Source organism: Scyliorhinus torazame, chromosome 16 (assembly GCF_047496885.1).
Source record: "Scyliorhinus torazame isolate Kashiwa2021f chromosome 16, sScyTor2.1, whole genome shotgun sequence".
Classification (NCBI taxonomy): domain Eukaryota; kingdom Metazoa; phylum Chordata; class Chondrichthyes; order Carcharhiniformes; family Scyliorhinidae; genus Scyliorhinus; species Scyliorhinus torazame.
This window is the reverse complement of record NC_092722.1, coordinates 46808848-46826889: the sequence shown is the minus strand read 5'-3', so window position 1 is coordinate 46826889 and position 18042 is coordinate 46808848. Positions and strand designations below refer to the sequence as shown.

The 18042-nt window shown below is 49.1% G+C and overlaps 1 protein-coding gene across 3 annotated transcripts in view; it reads right to left on the bottom strand.

Annotated features, from left to right (window-relative positions):
* The window catches only part of LOC140392799 (claudin-16-like), a 38550-nt gene extending 21772 nt beyond the window's left edge, over nucleotides 1-16778 (bottom strand). Inside the window, exons 1-3 of one of the 3 annotated variants that reach the window (XM_072478444.1) lie at nucleotides 16645-16778; nucleotides 16355-16488; nucleotides 4268-4370 (exon numbers count right to left, since the gene is read on the bottom strand). In XM_072478444.1, the coding sequence (XP_072334545.1) occupies nucleotides 4268-4370; nucleotides 16355-16468 (217 nt within the window). In that variant the 5' untranslated portion in view covers nucleotides 16469-16488; nucleotides 16645-16778. Of the gene's footprint in view, nucleotides 1-4267; nucleotides 4371-16354 lie in introns of all 3 variants that reach the window. The other 2 variants (XM_072478445.1, XM_072478447.1) reach the window with 2 other exon arrangements.
* Between the last annotated feature and the right edge of the window lie 1264 nt (nucleotides 16779-18042).

The following is an 18042-nucleotide window of genomic DNA, read 5'->3' as shown; positions in this document are numbered from 1 at the left end:
TGGAGCCACCTATGGCCAGCTTTCCATCCCTAAAGGATATTAATGATACCTCTAGACAACATGACTTGTCCGCCTTGGCACACGTTCACCTCCAAAGTTCTGATTTTAAGTTCAGCCCCAAAGACCTGAGCATAACCTATGCTGATGCTTCAGTGCTGTACGGTGGTGTGTTACACTGACAGAAGAGATGTTAAAACTCTCATGTAGACATATAATATCCCATGATACTTTTCAAAGAAGAGCACTGGAGTGCTCCAAATATCCTAGCACCACCTATTGTAAAGTTGCTACAATAAAGGACAATTATATGGCCATTCATCTAATTGCTGTTTGTGGGGTCTTACTGTGCACAAATTGGCTGCCATGTTTTCTACATTAGAACAGTGACTACACTTGAAAAGTAGCACATCCTGAGACTGACAAATGCCATATAAATACAGGTTTGGCTGCTCCTGATATCTGTCCTAAATAATCCCTTCATAATCCTGAACTTTCTTGAACTGTTGCCTCAATAGATTTAAAAGTATTACTTCAAGCTGGCCTTCTCTATTCCATTCTGTAAAAAAATACTCCTTGTTGCATATTCATGGTGAAATATCTCATTACTCGCAGCCAACATAAAAGGCAATCCAAAAGTATTCTCTGGGCATATAAATAGTAAAAAGGATACGGCGGCACGGTGGTCAGTGGTTAGCACTGCTGCCTCATGGCGCTGAGGACCTGGGTTCGACCCCAGCCCCGGGTCACTGTACCGTGGAGTTTGCACATCCTCCCCGTGTCTGTGTGGGTCTCACCCCCACAACCCAAAGATGTGCAGGGTAGGTGAATTGACCATGCTAAATTGCCCCTTAATTGGAAAAAAAGAATTGGGTACTTTAAATTTTAAAAAATTCGTAAAAAGGACGGTTAAACGACAAGTCAGGTTAATTAAGGACCAAAACAAGGCTCTATATGGAGGCAGGGGGCATAGCTAAGGAATTAAATGAACACTTTGCATTTGTCAAGGAAGAAAATACTATCAGGGTCAGGATGAAAGAGGGATTAGTCAGATTCTCCTGATCAGTGACTAAGTGCTCTAGTCAGTGGGAAAACCAGAGTGATTCCTGTTGGTGCTCGGAACGATCCTGATGTGCCGTGCAATGGCACTTTGAAACATTTTTAACCTCAAATGGGTTTCAGTGCCATTCCATGGCACACCGCGGTTCTCATTGGATCTGAGACAAGTGGGACCTAATCTTGCTGACAGGTCCCACACCTCAGAGACCAGGGTGCCAGTTTTAAAGAGCGCCCCAATCTCAAAATGCTGCTGCAGACCCCCACCCCAGATTGCTGGCAGGGCACCCCACCCTAATCACTGGCAAAGGCCCCCCTCAATGCCCCCTTCAGTCCAACCAGTCCTCCATTTCAGCCCTCTGCCTTCAAGACCAGAAGGCTAAAAGCTTTGAACTGCCTTGTTTACATTCAATTTCACATCCCATTCCCTCCTATAGGCTTTTTGGCTGACAAGTCGAGACAGTTTCAAAGGGGAGATTCAGATTGTTTATTTATATAGCTCTGCAGGGATTCATTAACTCAGTGGAGCAAGCATTTTTCTTTTTAAAAAAAATAAATTTAGAGTACCCAATTATTTTTTTTCCCAATTAAGGGGCAATTTAGCATGGCCGATACAGCTAACCTGCATATCTGGGTTGTGGGGTGAAACCTACGCAGACTTGTGAAGAATGGGCAAACCCCAAACGGACAGTAACCCAGGGCCGGGATTTGAACCCGGGTCCTCAGTGACTTAACCACTGTGCCATGTGCCGCCCCTAGCACGCAGTTTTCTAACCACAGTTTTCATTTGAGGATGCCTCTTGTTCTCAAGTGCTTCCTAGAGAGAGAGCACATCTGATTTTTCTTAATTAATCCACATTCGTCCAAGTGATTATTAATTTTGTCCCAGATTCTCTCCGATGCTCATCAACACGTCCATTTGCTTCCATATTATTCCTGATTTTCCTTTTTCAGGAACTAGTCATTCCTTGTGTCAATCATTCTTCATGCCACAAAGAAATTCTTGCTGTTATTACGGAGCTTTTCCCTAATTTTGAACTTGAACCCTTCATCATACTGGAAAGGTACTGGAAAGTGATGATCTGGATTTAATTTTTCCATATTGTTTAATATTTTCTACATATTCCTATTTTGTTATCTTTGTAACTAAATTGCTAATGGCTTTGCCCGTCTCCATGTCAACAACCACCTCTAGCCCTATAACTCTCCTTTCCCTGAACTTGATCCCTGACTTCGGCCCCTTATGATATACCCGCCCTGCCTCCACTACGCCTGGCTCCCCTTGCATTAAAATTACTGCCAAAGAAATTTGACCTTAATGGGTTTAGGCAAATGCAATCCCGTACCAAAGGGAATGGAGCACCTTTTATGGCCAATTCAAAGCAATTTTTATTCTGCCTCTGGTATAGATTGGAATCCAGGAGATTTGTGAGCTACCTCCCAGAGATTACGCTGCTCCCTTATCCCAGTGTTCGACTTGTATACCCATAAAAATTGGAGGGCATGTTTCCTGGGTGGGTGCTCCCAGTGCTCAGACAGGGCAGGCCCTCAATGTCCTTTTTTCCCCACCTTTATTAATTCAAGCATTCATACCAGAGAGAAAGAATGTGTATTTATGCAGCATCTTTCACATCTTCGAGGCATCTGAACATAGCCATTGAATTACATTTGACATTTAGCCATAATTATAACACAGGCTAATTTGCACACAGCAATATTCCAGCAAAAGCACATGAGATAAATGACCAGTAATCTGTTAATTGATGGTGGTGGTTGAGGGATCGGTGTTGGTCAGGACATTGGGAAAACACTCTATTTCTTCATCAAGTAGTGCAATGAGGCCTCTTGCATCCAACTGATCAGCTGGACATCACTTCACTTCGACACCTCATCAGAAGTACAGCATCCTGACAACGCAGCACTCCCTCAGTGCTACTACCTTGGAGTATCTATCGGCTCAAATCCTGAAGAGAGGATTGTATCTACAGCTGCTTGACTCAGAAGTGAGAACTCTATCATTCCACATTGATGTGTGAGTTTATTTTAAATGGGACAAAGCCTTTCTAAGATCCTGGAACATAATACAAAGTGCGTTAAACATTCATACACGCAGTTGGCTGGCTCAGATTTCTGACCTTATTTCTTTATCTCATTTTTTAAAAAATTATTACATTAGCTTTATCCCCTTTGAAAAACTGCTCATGTCAAAAAACATTAGTTGAAGGGGGTGAATTGTGGAGATCTAATGCCAAATAGTTCCGGCCACCAGAATTTAGAAAGGGTTTGAGGGACCTTTGAGTGCTGAGGAGATTTATCAAAGTGGCTCCAAGAATGAGGGATTTTAGTTACAAGGTTGGGTTGGAGAAGCTGGGGCTGTTCTCCTGGGAGTGAAGGAGATTGAGGGGAAATTTGTCTGAGGTGTATAAGGTTATGGCAGTTTTACGTAAGCTCAACAAAGAAACAGTAAGAAGTCTTACAACACCATGTTAAAGTCCAACAGGTTTGTTTCAAACACTAGCTTTCGGAGCACTGCTCCTTCCTCGGAGCAGTGCTCCGAAAGCTAGTGTTTGAAACAACCCTGCTGGACTTTAACCTGGTGTTGTAAGACTTCTTACTGTGCTCACCCCAGTCCAACGCCGGCATCTCCACATCAACAAAGAAAGGCTGTTTCCATTAACCAATTGTGCAAGGGCTAGGGGACAGAGATTTAAGGTTTGTGCAAGAGATGCAGTAGAATGTAAGGAAAAACTTTATTACGCAGTGAGTGACAATGACCTGGGACTCACTGCCTATGAGGGTGGTGGAATCAGAGACGATCAATGATTTCAGAAGGAAACTGAATGGCCGCTGAGGAGAAATAAACTTGTAGGGCTACGGGGAGAGAGCAGTGGAATCGGACTGACCAGATTGCTTTACAGAGGTCCAGCATGGACTTGTTGGGTCGAATGGCCTCCTTCTGCGCCATAGTGACTATGACAAGGAATACCTACAGCATTGGAATTATTTCCAATGGAACAATGGAACTTTTCTTCATTTTTCACCAACAGTATAAATCAACAAAAAACCATTCTCATTCAGCCATTATCATATCCGAGGACTGTTAGTGCTCCCAAGCACTTTTCATATTTGTGAGGCGAACCCAGATTCGCCAGCATTCCGGCCAATGAATGACTACGCCAGTGCAGTATACGCCTGGTCTTCTGGAGCTACTTACGTGGATGTTCTGCTAATATGGAGTCATATTGGTCACATGTCCTGATCCCATCCACGGAGTTTGTGACGCATTCCCACCACAAACCCCTGCATTTCTGACTGACCTGGAAATGTGAGTCAGAAAAAGTATTAAGATCATTTGCATCTGTCTGTACCAGTCAGATAAGTGCCAGTGTGACCCTGTTTTCTTTCCCACTCACCAATACTCCATGGACATGTCTATAGTGTTCATCATTACAGAGTAGTCTGACCACATCCATAATTAAGTGAATTTACAACACAGAAACAGGCCATTCAGCCAGTGTTTATGCTCAACACAAGCCTCTTCCTATCCTATTAACTTCATTTTATCCTTTCTCTTTCTTTATTTTTTCGTGAGTGTGAGTGTCACTGGCTGGGCCAGCATTTGTTGCCCATCCCTAATTACCCTTGAACTGAGTGACTTGCTAGGTTATTTCAGAGGGCTGTTAAGAGTCAACTACACTGAATAGAATAGAATCACTACAATGCAGAAGGGGGGCATTCACCCCCTCGAGTCTGCACCGACCCTCCGAATGAGCACTCTACCCATGCCCCCCCCCCCCCCCCCCCCCCCAAATCCCCATAACCCCACAATCTAACCTGGACACTAAGGGGCAATTTATCAAGGCTAATCTACCTAACCTGCCCATCTTTACATCTTTGAACTGTGGGAGGAAATCGGAGCATCCGGGTGGAAACCCACACAGACACGGGGAGAACGTACAAACTCCAAACAGTTAGTGACCCAAGGCTGGAATTGAACATGGGTCGCTAGCGCTGTGAGGCATCAGCGCTAACCATTGTGCCAGTGTGTCACCACTGCTGTCGGTCTGGAGTCACATTTAGGCCAAACCAGGTAAGGATGGCATATTTCCTTCCCTAAATGGCATTAGACAACCAGGTAGGTTTTTACTGAGATCAACGCCAATTTTATGGTCACTATTACTAAGACCAGCTTTCACTTCAGGATTAATTGAATTTAAATTACTCCAGCCACCCTGGTGGGGATTTGAACCTGCACTCCTAGAGAATTAGCCTGGGCCTTTGGATAACTAACCTAGTGACTTTACTACTTTATCACTCTTTGTCCAAACCAGCCCTCCATCTTTTCCACTATCAGGTACTTAATCTAGATTGCTTTTAGTGATTATCTCACTGACCAGGTCAGTGTAGCCATGCTTATAATGGTTAGCTCATTGGCCATCAAAGCTGGACCATGTCTACAATGGACACCCCATGGGCCAGAAAATTGGACCATGTCTATAATGGTCATCTCATCAGACATCGCAGCTGGAACATGATGGACATCGCACTGGGCAGGATAGTTTGGTCCATGACATGATGCTTATTTAATTTACTTAAATAAAATAGCACACCAATAATACATTACAGATGTGTGAAGTTCTCACAGGGTTGAAATTGCATTAAATATTTTATTTGTGATGCTTCACTTTTCTGCAGCGTCTGATGTTCGCCATGAGTCAGTACTGACTAATGCTTAAGGAAAACAAGGATGGCATTAACCTTTACTGTGCTATGGATGAGTTTATTAGTCCAGGCACTGCTCTACTCCAGGGAATACTGGAGAGGTTCCTCAATCGAAATATCAATTTCAGCTTTGATGGATTTCAATGCTTCAAGGGTTCAAGTGGACGCTGTCAATCTCTGAGCTTCGATTTGACTAGAATAGAGCAGCTTTTGGAAACAACTAAAATTGAGGGTGATGCAAGATCAATTACACAAAGACGAGAGTAGGATGTAATCGAGGCTTTATTAAACTGAGATGTGTGGCCTCCTACAGCAGCTGACGAAATGGCTGCTGTACTGGGAGCACACATATTTATGCTCCGCCTACTTGGCGGAGGGATCTACCCCCGTACCTGTAGTACAGGGGCCTTACCGTAAAGCCCCTATATCAACATCCTATATATACAATATATACATCAGTGGTGACTACCACATTCACCCCCTGTTAAAAAATGAGTCCGGCGGGGGTGGTGGAGAACTATATACAGAAAGTTGCGTTTTAAAAGTACAGATAATATTACAAATTCAGGCGGTCCGGTGCCTTGATCTGTCGTTGAGAGCGCCACAGTGCTGGTGGTGACTCAGACGGCGGCTTGGTCTTCGGTGACTGCGGGAGCGTGTCGAAATCCTCTTCATCCCCGGGTGTGAGCAAGGGGAGGACGGATTGTCCCGGAGCGGGGGCTGCGGTGGGGTGCACCGGGGGGGGGGGGGGAGTGGCGCCGGGTCGGAAGGGGGGGTGGGTGTGGAACCAGCTGGTGCCAGGTCCCTGAGGGAGACTGTGTCTTGGCGGCCGTCGGGGTATGCTACGTAGGCGTACTGCGGGTTGGCGTGAAGTAGCTGTACCCTCTCAACCAATGGGTCCGCCTTGTGGAGTCGAATGTGTCTACGGAGGAGAACGGGCCCTGGAGCTGCCAGCCATGTTGGGAGTGAAACCCCGGAGGTGGACTTCCTAGGGAAGGCAAAGAGACGTTCATGGGGGGGTTTCATTAGTTGCGGTGCACAGGAACGACCAAATGGCGTGAAGTGCGTCGGGGAGGACCTCCTACCAGCGGGAGGCCGGGGGATTTCTGGACCGTAGGGCCAGCTGGACAGCCCTCCAGACCATCCCATTCTCCCTCTCCACCTGCCCGTTTCACCTGGGGTTGTAGCTGGTTGTCCTGCTCGAGGCAATGCCTCTATTGAGCAGGTACTGGCGCAGCTCATCGCACATGAATGAGGATCCCCGGTCGCTGTGGACGTAGGCGGGGAAGCTGAACAGAGCAAAGATGGTGTTGAGGGCTTTGAAGACAGTGGCAGACGTCATGTCGGGGCATGGGACGGCAAAGGGGAAACTGGAATATTCATCGACCACACTGAGAAAATACGTGTTGCGGTCGGTGGAGGGGAGGGGCCCTTTGCAGTCCACGCTGAGGCGTTCAAAGGGGCGGGAGGCCTTCACCAGACGCGCATGGTCTGGCAGGTAGAAGTGCGGTTAACACTGCACGCAGACCTGGCAGTCTCTGGTGATCGCCCTGAGTTCCCCATTGGAGTAGGGCAGGTTGCAGGCCTTGATGAAATGGTAAAAACGTGTGCCCCCGGGTGACAGAGGTTGGCGTGCAGGGTCCGGAGTCGGTCCACTTGTGCGCTGGCACATGTACCTCGGGATAGGGCATCGGGGGGCCCGTTGAGCTTACCGGGGGGATACAAAATCTTGTAATTGTAGGTGGAGAGCTCGATCCTTCACCTGAAGATTTTATCGTTTTTGATCTTGCCCCGCTGTGTGTTTGTGGTAAACGACTGTTGCATCTGTATTAAGTGATGTAAGGTAAGACCTGTACTACAGGTTCGCCGGTAGTCCTTGCCTGCTGGCTCCGCCCAGTAGGCAGAGTATAAATATGCGTGTCCTTCATTCAGCAGCCATTTCGCCAGCTGCTGTGGGAGGCCACACATCTTAGAGCAATAAAGCCTCAGTTGTTTCCAACTTTAGTCTTTGTTCAATTGATCATGCCTCAATTTATTGCTCTAAGATTTTCTAAAAGATGGACCTCCGAATCAAGCCAGATCGCCTGCATCTGAATCCGCAATCAAGCGACGCCAAAAAGGACTTTAATCACTGGCTAGCCAGCTTCGAGGCGTATATCAACTCAGCGACCACCCCTGTTCCGGAGGCTCAGAAGATACAGATCCTGTACTCAAGGTTGAGCTCCAACGTGTTTCCGCTGATCCAGGATGCCCCGAACTACGCTGACGCCATGGCGCTTCTCAAAGAAAACTACACACCGAAAACGAACACGCTCTTCGCCAGGCAGGTACTCGCCACTCGCTCTCAACTTCCTGGTGAGTCCATAGGAGACTTCTGGCAGGCCCTAATCCCACTCGTCTGGGACTGTGACTGTTAGGCTGCTACGGCCACCGAACATTCCAACCTTCGTATGCGGGACGCGTTCGTAACAGGGATTGGGTCGGACCTCATACGCCAAAGACTGTTAGAAGAGGCCTCGCTCGACCTAGCTGAAACAAAGAAGCTAGCGCTCTCCAAGATGGTTGCCTCAAGTAACATTCAGGCTCCCCCACCAGCCACGCGGCCCACCCCTCCTACCACTCGTGGACCCCACAGACGGCCGCCCCAGCGGGGGCCTTACCCAGCCAGTACGCCTGCGCCACACGCCAGCCCGCACACTCCGGAGGTCCCTGATGTTACTTCTGCGGCCAGCAGAAGCACCCTCGCCAACGTTGCCCGGCCCCCGCTGCCCTTTGCAAGGCTTGCGGCAAAAAGGCGGCACTTCGCTGCAATGTGCCAGGCACGCCCCCACCCCCCTAGCCTACACACAATGGGCGCCGCCACCTTCATCTCCCCGGACCACGCGCGGCCTGTGGGTGCCGCCATCTTCACCTCCCCGGACCACGCGCGGCCAGTGGGTGCCGCCATCTTCACCTCCCGGGGCCACGTGCGGCCAGTGGGCGACGCCATCTTCTCTACCTCAGTCCACGTGCGGCCCAGGGGCGCCGCCATCTTGTCCAAACCCCGCAACGTGCAGCCGATGGGCGCCGCCATTTTGTCTCCCGCAGGATCGTCAGGCGCCGCCATCTTGTCTCCCCCACGGGACATGGACACCGACAGCATTCAAGGACCTGGGCCCCCCAGGCTCCCCATCATCCGACGTCAGCGACGACCGGCCACGACTCGCCTCAGTGACGATCGACCAGTCTCGTCCGCACAACCTGGCCACCACATCGACCAGTGCGAAAATCAAAAGCCACGTGACCTTTTGCCTGTTGGACTCCGGGAGCACCGAAAGCTTCATCCACCTTGATACGGTAACGCGCTGCTCCCTCGTGGTACACCCCGCCAATCAAAGAATTTCCCCAGCCTCCGGATCCCATTCCGTCGTGATCCAGGGGTTCTGCATGGTCACACTCACGGTCCAGGGCATAGAATTCAGCGGCTTCCACCTCTACGTCCTCCCTAACCTCTGCGCTGCCCTACTACCCGGCCTGGACTTCCAGTGTAACCTCCAGAGCCTAACCCTCAAATTCAGCGGGCCCCTACCACCCCTTCGGGAGGGCATTATCGAGGCCAGCAACAGCCCCTGGAGAGCCCAAGTGGTAGTCGTTAAAACTGGGGAGAAACACAGAATGGTCGTGGACTACAGCCAGACCATCAACCGGTACACGCAGCTCAACGCGTACCCCCTCCCACGCATATCTGATATGGTCAATCAGATTGCACAGTACTGGGTCTTCTCAACGGTAGACCTCAAATCCGCCTACCACCAGCTCCCCATTCGTAAATTGGACCGTCCATACACTGCTTTCGAGATGGACGGTGGTCTCTATCACTTCCTCAGGGTTCCCTTCGGCATCACTAACAGGGTCTCGGTCTTCCAAAGGGAGATGGACCGAATGATCGACCGGTACGGTTTGCGGGCCACCTTCCCGTACCTAGACAACATCACCATCTGCTGCCATGACCAGCAGGACCACGATGCCAACCTTGCCAAATTTGTCCACACCCCCACTCTCCTCAACCTCAACAAGGAGAAGTGCGTGTTTAGCACGACCGGCTTAGCCATCCTCGGCTATGTGGTCCAGAATGGAGTTCTGGGGCCCGATCCCGACCACATGCGCCCCCTCACGGAGCTTCCCCTCCCCCACTGCCCCAAGGCCCTCAAACACTGCTTGGGGTTCTTTTCGTACTACGCCCAGTGAGTCCCAAACTACGCTCCCGGAGTCACTGAACATCAGGCGCATGCGATCGGGCCCCACAATTCCGTTCTGGACCACATAGCCAAGGATGGCTAAGCGGTTCGTGCTGAACACGCACTTCTCCTTGTTGTATGTGAGGTTGAGGAGTGTGGCGGTGTGGAGAAATTTGGCAAGGTTGGCGTCATGGTCCTGCTGATCGTGGCCACAGATGGTGACATTGTCCAGGTAAGGGAAAGTGGCTCGCAGCCCATACCGGCCAACCATTCGGTCCATCTCTCGATGGAAGACCGAGACCCCGTTGGTGACTCCGAAGAGAACCCTCAGAAAGTGGTAAAGGCGGCCGTCTGCCTCGACGGAGTTGGTGGTAGGCAGATTTCACGTCTACTGTCGAGAAGACCCGGTGCTGTGCAATCTGATTGACCATATCAGATATGCATGGGAGGGGGTACGCGACGAATTGCGTGTACCGATTGATGGTCTGACTGTAGTCAACGACCATCTTGTTTCTCTTCCCAGTTTTGACCACTACCACTTGAGCTCTCCAGAGGCTATTGCTGACCTCGATGATGCCTTCCCGACCTTCCCGACTTCAGACCTGATGAAGGTCCTGTCCTGGGCGCAGTACCATCTGCTCCTGGTGGCGACGGGTTTGCAATCCGGGGATAGGTTTGCAAAAAGGGAAGGTGGGTTGACCTTAAGGGTCGCGAGGCCGCACACGGTAAGGGGTGGTAGGGGCCCGCCGAATTTCAGGGTTAGGCTCTGGAGGTTGCACTGGAAGTCCAGGCCGAGTAGCCAGACTGTGCAGAGGTTTGGGAGGACGTAGAGGCGGAAGCCGCTGAACTCCATGCCCTGGACAGTGAGAGTGGCGATGCAGTTCCCCCGGAACTAGAGGCCAGGGAGATTCTCTGGTTAGCGGGGTGTACCGCGAGGGAGTAGCGCCTTTCGGTCTCAGGGTGAATGAAGCTCTCAGTGCTCCCGGAGTCCAGCAGGCAGGAGATCTCGTGCCCGTTGACCTTCACTTTAGTTGATGCAGTCGCGAGGTTGTGTGGTCGAGATTGGTCGATCGTGACCGAGGCGAGACGCGGCTGGTCGTTGGCGGTCGCAAGCGATGGGCGGCCGGATGAGGTGCCTGACGGGCATGGGTCCTGAGTCGGGTAAGATGGCGGTGCCCACGGGCCGCACGTGTCGTGGGGAAAGCAAGATGGCGGCGCCCGTTGGGCCTGGGAGGAACAAGGTGGCGGCGCCCACGGGCCGCACGTGTTGCGAGTCGAGCAAGATGGTGGTGTCCACTGGCTGCAAGTGGTCCTAGGAGGGGAAGGTGGCGGCGCCCACTGGCTGCACGTGGGGGATGCCGGGACAATAGCAGCGATTGAACGGGCCTGGCACACTGCAGCGAAATGTCCCTTCTTGCCATAGGCCTTGCAGAGGGCGCTCCGCGCCGGGCAGCGCTATCAGGGGTGTTTTGACTGCCCACAGAAGTAGCATTTGGGCCCCCCGGGGTTGGTTGACTGCCGCGCGGCACAGGCGTGGGAGTGGCTGAGGGCGGTCGCTGATGGGATCCACGATGCTCAGGGCGGGCGGGCCGCGCGGTCAGGGTCATAGGCCTGAATGTTGCGTGATACGACCGTAAGTGAAAGCAGTAGTTTTTTGGTCGCCGCGAGGTCGAGCGTGGCCCCCTCTAAGAGGCGCTGGCGGATGTAGTCAGACCCTATGCCCGTAACAAATGCGTCTCTCATTAGCAAATTCGAGTGTTCCGTGGCCGAAACGGCCTGACAGTCACAGTCTCTAACTAGGGGGAGCAGGGCGCGCCAGAAATCTTCCACCAACTCACCGGGAAGTTGATGCCGCGTGGAGAGGAGGTGCCTGGCATAGAGTGTGTTAGTCTGCTGAGCGTAGTTTTCCTTCAGTAGCACCATGGCCTCTGCGTAGGTCGGTGCGTCCTGGACAAGTGGAAAGACGTTGGAGCTCAGCCGCGTGTAAAGGATCTGGAGCTTCTGTGCTTCTGGAATTTCGTCTGGCACAGACCGATGTACGCTTCGAAACAGGCTAGCCAATGGTCAACGTCCTTTTTGGCGTTGTCTGCTTACGGATACAGCTGCAGGTGATCCGGCTTGATGCGGAGGTCCATCTTCTGAAAAACTCAGCGTAATAAATTGATGCACAATCAATTACACAAAGACGAGAGTAGGATGTAATTGAGGCTTTATTAAACTGAGATGTTTGGCCTCCTACAGCAGCTGACGAAATAGCTGATATACTGGGAGCACACATATTTATACTCCGCCAGCTGGGTGGAGCCAGCAGGCAGGGATCTACCCCGTACCTGTAGTACAGGGGCCTTACCGTAAAGCACTTATATCAACATCCTATATATACAATATATACATCAGTGGTGACTACCACAGAGGGTAATATAATTGTGTTGTGAATGATGAAAAAAGGAGTTGGTGATGTGGATGGAAACAATTTCCTCTGGTTTCTGCGGGGGTCCAGGACACAGATGCGTAACCGTAAAAGTAGAACCAGATCATTCAGGGGTGGGTGGATCGATTTGTTTATTGTCACATGTACCGAGGTACAGTGAAAGTATTTTGGTGCAAGCAGCTCAAACAGATCATTTAGTACATGAAAATAAAACAAAATAACAATAAAATACATAATAGGGCAACACAAGGTACACAATGTGATGTCAGAAAGCATGTGCTCAGCCAAAGAGTTTTGGAAATCTGGAACTTCCTGCCCCAGAAATAAGCTGTTGAGGTAGGCGGTGGGGAGGGGCGTGGGGGAGTGGGGGGGGGGGGGGTGGTACTGGTTATTGAGCCCCAAAATAGCTTTCTGTTCGGCAAGGGAACTGAGGCCAATTAATGAATTATGTTACAGATCAGCCATGTTCTTATTGAATGGCAGAACAAGCTTGAGGAGTTGAATGGCCTACTCCTGTTCCTCTGCTCCAACCCCTTGGAAAATGCCACCCTACCTGTTCTCTTCAAAGTGAGATAAAGGAGATGTGGAAGAAAACACAAACAGGCATGTAAAGTGTTTCAAAAACTGGAGTAAAAACCCATGAGGGCTGAAATTCTGAAGTATGACTGGAAAGTCTTAGACATACAGAGGGTGCCGATCCAATTGACAACAACAACTTGCCTTGATGTAGCACAGAAATGTTTACAAAACTCAATCACATCAAAAGAGCATTTAAATTGGGAGTCAGAGGGGGATAAAAGGACAAGGGCAGAGTGATGTAACGAAGGTGGGATGGGCTGGGTGGGGCCACTCTGGACATTCACATTTGCCAAGCTGAGTAAACCTGCTTATTTGAAACCAGCGGATTGCCCCTGGCAGGAGCAGGAGCCAATTACATTGAAGTAGATTTATTACTGTAATGTTAGTATTTTTTGAGCATTGTACAACGTGAGGTCAAAACTCACAAATCTAGTCAGCGAATCAGCCACTTTCCTGGAGTTGCCATGTACGTTGAGGGATATTCTGTGTCCATTGAAGCTGATGTGGTGGCCTTGTTCAGCTGAATGGCTTGTTTTCCTGTTGTAACTCAGGTTACACATTGCTTTATCCCTTTTCTTACACTTTGCTTTATCCCTTCCTACATGCGAAGCTCAGAATTCCCATTGCAGATGCACAATCTCAGCAATGGTACTTGTGGCGTTTGCTGTCTGCTGCATAGGTCCATTTGCCTTACATGGTGTAATAATCCTTACAGGGCCCACGGGAATACACTAATCGATCTCCTCATGGATGTATTTTAGAGTTGATCAACGAATGGTTATCCCATGATGTATTTTAGGGTCCAACAATTGGTTATCCCATGATGTATTTTAGGGTCCATCAACTAAATAAAAGAACAGAAATTAACTGAGGGATTGGTCTCCCCATGGATTCCCATGGAATACAAGCTCCCCCACTAGTGGATGGAGGTCCGTCCAGCTGAGACTCATTATCTTGCTCTATGAAAGCTGGCCCAGACTGAGACCAGCATTCTGGTAGTCCCGACTGGGACCTGTGTGTACGCTGCTGAAGCAGTCATTTCTTTGACCTGAATAAACTCCCGTTTACTTACCTTCTCAGGCCCCCTGGATCTTCATAGCTGGTAAGAACAGCACTTTCTCCCCATTAGATCCCTTCCCTCCCCCTTTCCTTGAAGATAGTCGACACAATCCACTGGGATTGTACCCGTTCAAGTATCCATTCTTTAATGCCTAGATATGAACTGAGAACAGTCATCAAAGCTACTCAACTGGAGGAGGAATCCGACATGGAAACCTTTGAACAGGAATCATTGGACAGCATTGAAGAACAGCAACCCCGACTAGTTTGTCCTGATGGGCCTAATTGAGGGAGCAGTTATGTTACTGGACAAGTAATCCAGAGGCCTGGACTAAGAATCTCACCATAATATCTGGGGACATATGAATTCAATCCATTATGAACCTGGAATTTTAAAATCAGTCTCAGGAACGATGATCATGAAATTATTAAACTGTTGCAAAAAAAAAACATTTTGTTCATTAGTGTCCTCCAGGGTCAGAAATCTGCCATCATTACCTGGTCTGGCCTATATGTGTTGCCAGGCCAAAAACAATGTGGTGACTCTGAGCTGCCCTCTGAAATGGCCCAATCAGCCACTCAGTTGGATCAAATTGCCTAGGAAAAGTTAATGAGACCAGGAACTCCCTTCCTAACAGCACTATGGATGTGCTGATGTCACACGAACTGCAATGTTTCAAGAAGGCAGCTCACCACCACCTTCTCAAGGGCAAGGAAGGATGGGTAACAAATGCTGACCTCACCAGCGACACAAATATCTGCGACTAATTTTGAAAGAAGAATCAATTAATCCTGAATAGACATGGTGTGTCCAAATGGCTACTTTTTAAAGCTGGTGGATCATTGATGGAACTTTGCTCTTCCCTGGAACTCCCCCCCCCCCCCCCCCCCTCCCCCCCGCCCCCCCAATCCCGCCTGAATTCGCACACAACCTTCAGCCAAGCCCTTCACAAACCAGCACGGTGGTACAAAGGTCTTTTTTGGTGCCCGCAGTTTTCAGATGACACCTAAATGAGACCTGAATCATGAAAACAGTTTGGGCCTGAAGACTGTGGCCCTGGGGCATAGCAATGGGCACATTGTCGGCATGCCCCTAGCTTGCGGTCCCAAAGCATCTCCATCCTACATAACCATCAACTCTTGGGCCTTTAACAAGACGTGCCATCACAACATCCTTGTCCAAGATGTATTAAAGGGGTTAGGACTGGCTTAGTGCCAACATGTAGCCCATTAGCCGAACATTTTAGCATAGTTTTATGGCAAAGGGCAAATGTTACACAATAAGTACAACTTGCGCCATCATCAGAACATGTGTTCGGAACAAATAAAGGCCATTTAGCGCCTCTGGCAGTTGCCAGCTCCTAAAACAGTAAGTAGGCCATTCAAGGAGGGTCAGTCGTGTTCCTCCAGCATTCCACATGCAAAAGCATTTGAGGGATAAATATTGACGTTCTATCCTTCTTTTGTCACTTTGTGAGCCTAAAATGTTAAGATTGTTCTTTTTAATTCACCAAGCCTTGTTGCCCCATGCCCCAAGCCCGAATCTCCATAGGGGGAAGAGTCTGTAACTCCCTCACTGAGGACCAAGGTCCCAATTTGCAGCTTTTGTGGATAAATGGGTGGAAATGAGTCAAATCCTCAAAACACCAGCGAAATTCTGCAATTCAATGTTCTGAATGATGGCATTTCATTTATCCAGTCATCACAAACCAAATGCACCCCCCCCGCCCCACCTCCCCACAAGCACACACTAAACAGAAGCCACAAATCCATGGGTTTAATTCATAAATGTGGGTGGGAAGGAACAACCACAGATGCATCGCAAGGAAGGACTGACTTTTTCTACAAAACAGAGACAAAGGGTGAACACCATTGACCCAGCCTAATGTATCCACCCTGCCATAACCTGCAACGGCCCTGCCACCACAAGCGCATCTCATCCACAGAGAGAATTTGCCTTTAAAAAGGGTCTTTGCCCCAAAACTCTTTAACAGCTGATTTGTTATTTTAGTGCAGTCACTATTTCAATGTGGGGAAAGCGGGCAGCCCATTTGCAGAGTCAGCCCGGCTTATGTGGTTCAAGTCTCTGGAGAGGGACTTGAACCCACAACCTTCTTACACACTGCAGCTTCCCCCCTCTGCGGCGCTGTAGAAAATAGGCCGGACCGTGAACACAAGTGAATAGAAAAAATCAAGCCAATATTTTTGAGTGCCAACACTCAACACCAAAAACCACGGTCTTGTCGGGCAAGGGGAGGGAGGGTTTGCAAAACCAGTTGCTGCTCTCACTTACCTCCAAATTATCATCGGCGTTCACCATCCAACAATCTGTCCAGGTCGCCACAATCAAGAAAAAAGTGGACACAAAGGCCAGAGTGAAAGACATAATTTGCAGAACGAAAATCATCTTCACCTCAGGCTGCAGCACTTGTGAGAAAAGAGTGTTCAACGTCAGAACTTAGCAAAAAAAGGTGACTAGATTCACACGCAGTGAACAAGCTCCCTTCATTCATTTAAGGCAAAATAAGATACTCTTTTGGGAAAAAAAAATAATTTCAAAGGAAAGGTTTGCTCAAACATTACCTCCACCCGAGACACTCAGGAATCATTGTAAATAATCAGTCACTTTCACAACCACCGAAACTAATTATTCTGACCCTCTGTGCTCGGAGGCCCGTAAAAATAAAATGTGCAAACGGAACTTTTCACTTGACATCTGGTTGGAGCTGGAAAAATCCAGACAGCCCCTTGCCTATTTCCTTTTCATTTGAATATTTATGCATTGTTTATTGGGTTTTAGCTTTCACCTATTGTAGCAGCTTTTTGATGCCGAAGCCTAAGATTTCAACGTCTCACCTCTCTCCAGCATTATTTCTTTACTTGAGCCAGTTTCCTTCTCCCCAAGGTGAGTGGGGCTCCCTCCTCCGACCCCGAATCAGCGTATGGTGAGAAGGCCCATGGACAGCATTCCCCCATCATAGCTGCCAATTGGGGCCTTTAATTGAGCAATTAATGACCACTCAAGGGCCTCATCCTGCCATCACTGGTGTTAACACAGGTCAACCCAGGGGTCACCCTTGTGGGATGCACAATAGGAGAACCTGCGCAGGATTTCTTGTGGGCTCCTGTGGATGGGCGGGTTCCGTCTTTCAAAGGCACTCATTGCCTGATCGAGCGATTCAGCATCAGGAAGGGGAAGCGCAGCTGAGGGCCAACCCTTTGACCCATCTGCCACCACCCCCCCCCCTCACCCGTGATCCCATCCCATGATCACTTGTGGCCTCAGATTCAGCGACGATACTAAGCCTCGGGTGGATGTAGTATCAGCAGTGACCACCAACTCCCTGGTGGCATTATCATTCCATAGAGCTTCTGGCCTTCAATTAGTCGTGGGTTCTTTGATCCTAAGGGAAGGCCTGCCGCTAGCCTGTCAACTGCCTGAGTGGAACTGCCTTCCTAAATAAAGGTGACATGGACATCTCACTGTCTCTTGAGCTGAGCCCCTGTTCCCTCAACAAGATCCTGCCCATAGTATCTTCCTTAAGAGTGACTACTATGATCAGGAGCATGAACTCCCATGGTACCTTTGTTGAGATTAGCCAACTCAGCACAGACCATGATTTAAACCTGGGCCCTGCCTGCTCTGTAATACACAGTCCAAAATGATGTACCTTCCCATTGAGAGAATTTCGTAAAGCACTAATGTATTGATTGAAACTAATACATCTAATGGAAATTTTCTGGAAATTTCCATGACATTTTAACGATTGATGTACCTAGACCTCTAAGCAACATTCCCCCTACATTCTCTGTGTGCTGCGTGGGCTACAAACTCCTCTGAGCACTGCTCTGTTGTCCATGAACTGCTTACATTTCCAATGTCACTGAATTTCCACCAAGTTGTGAGTGACCTATTCATTTTGATGCATGTTTTTAAAAAATAAATTTAGAGTACCCAATTCATTTTTCCGAATTAAAGGG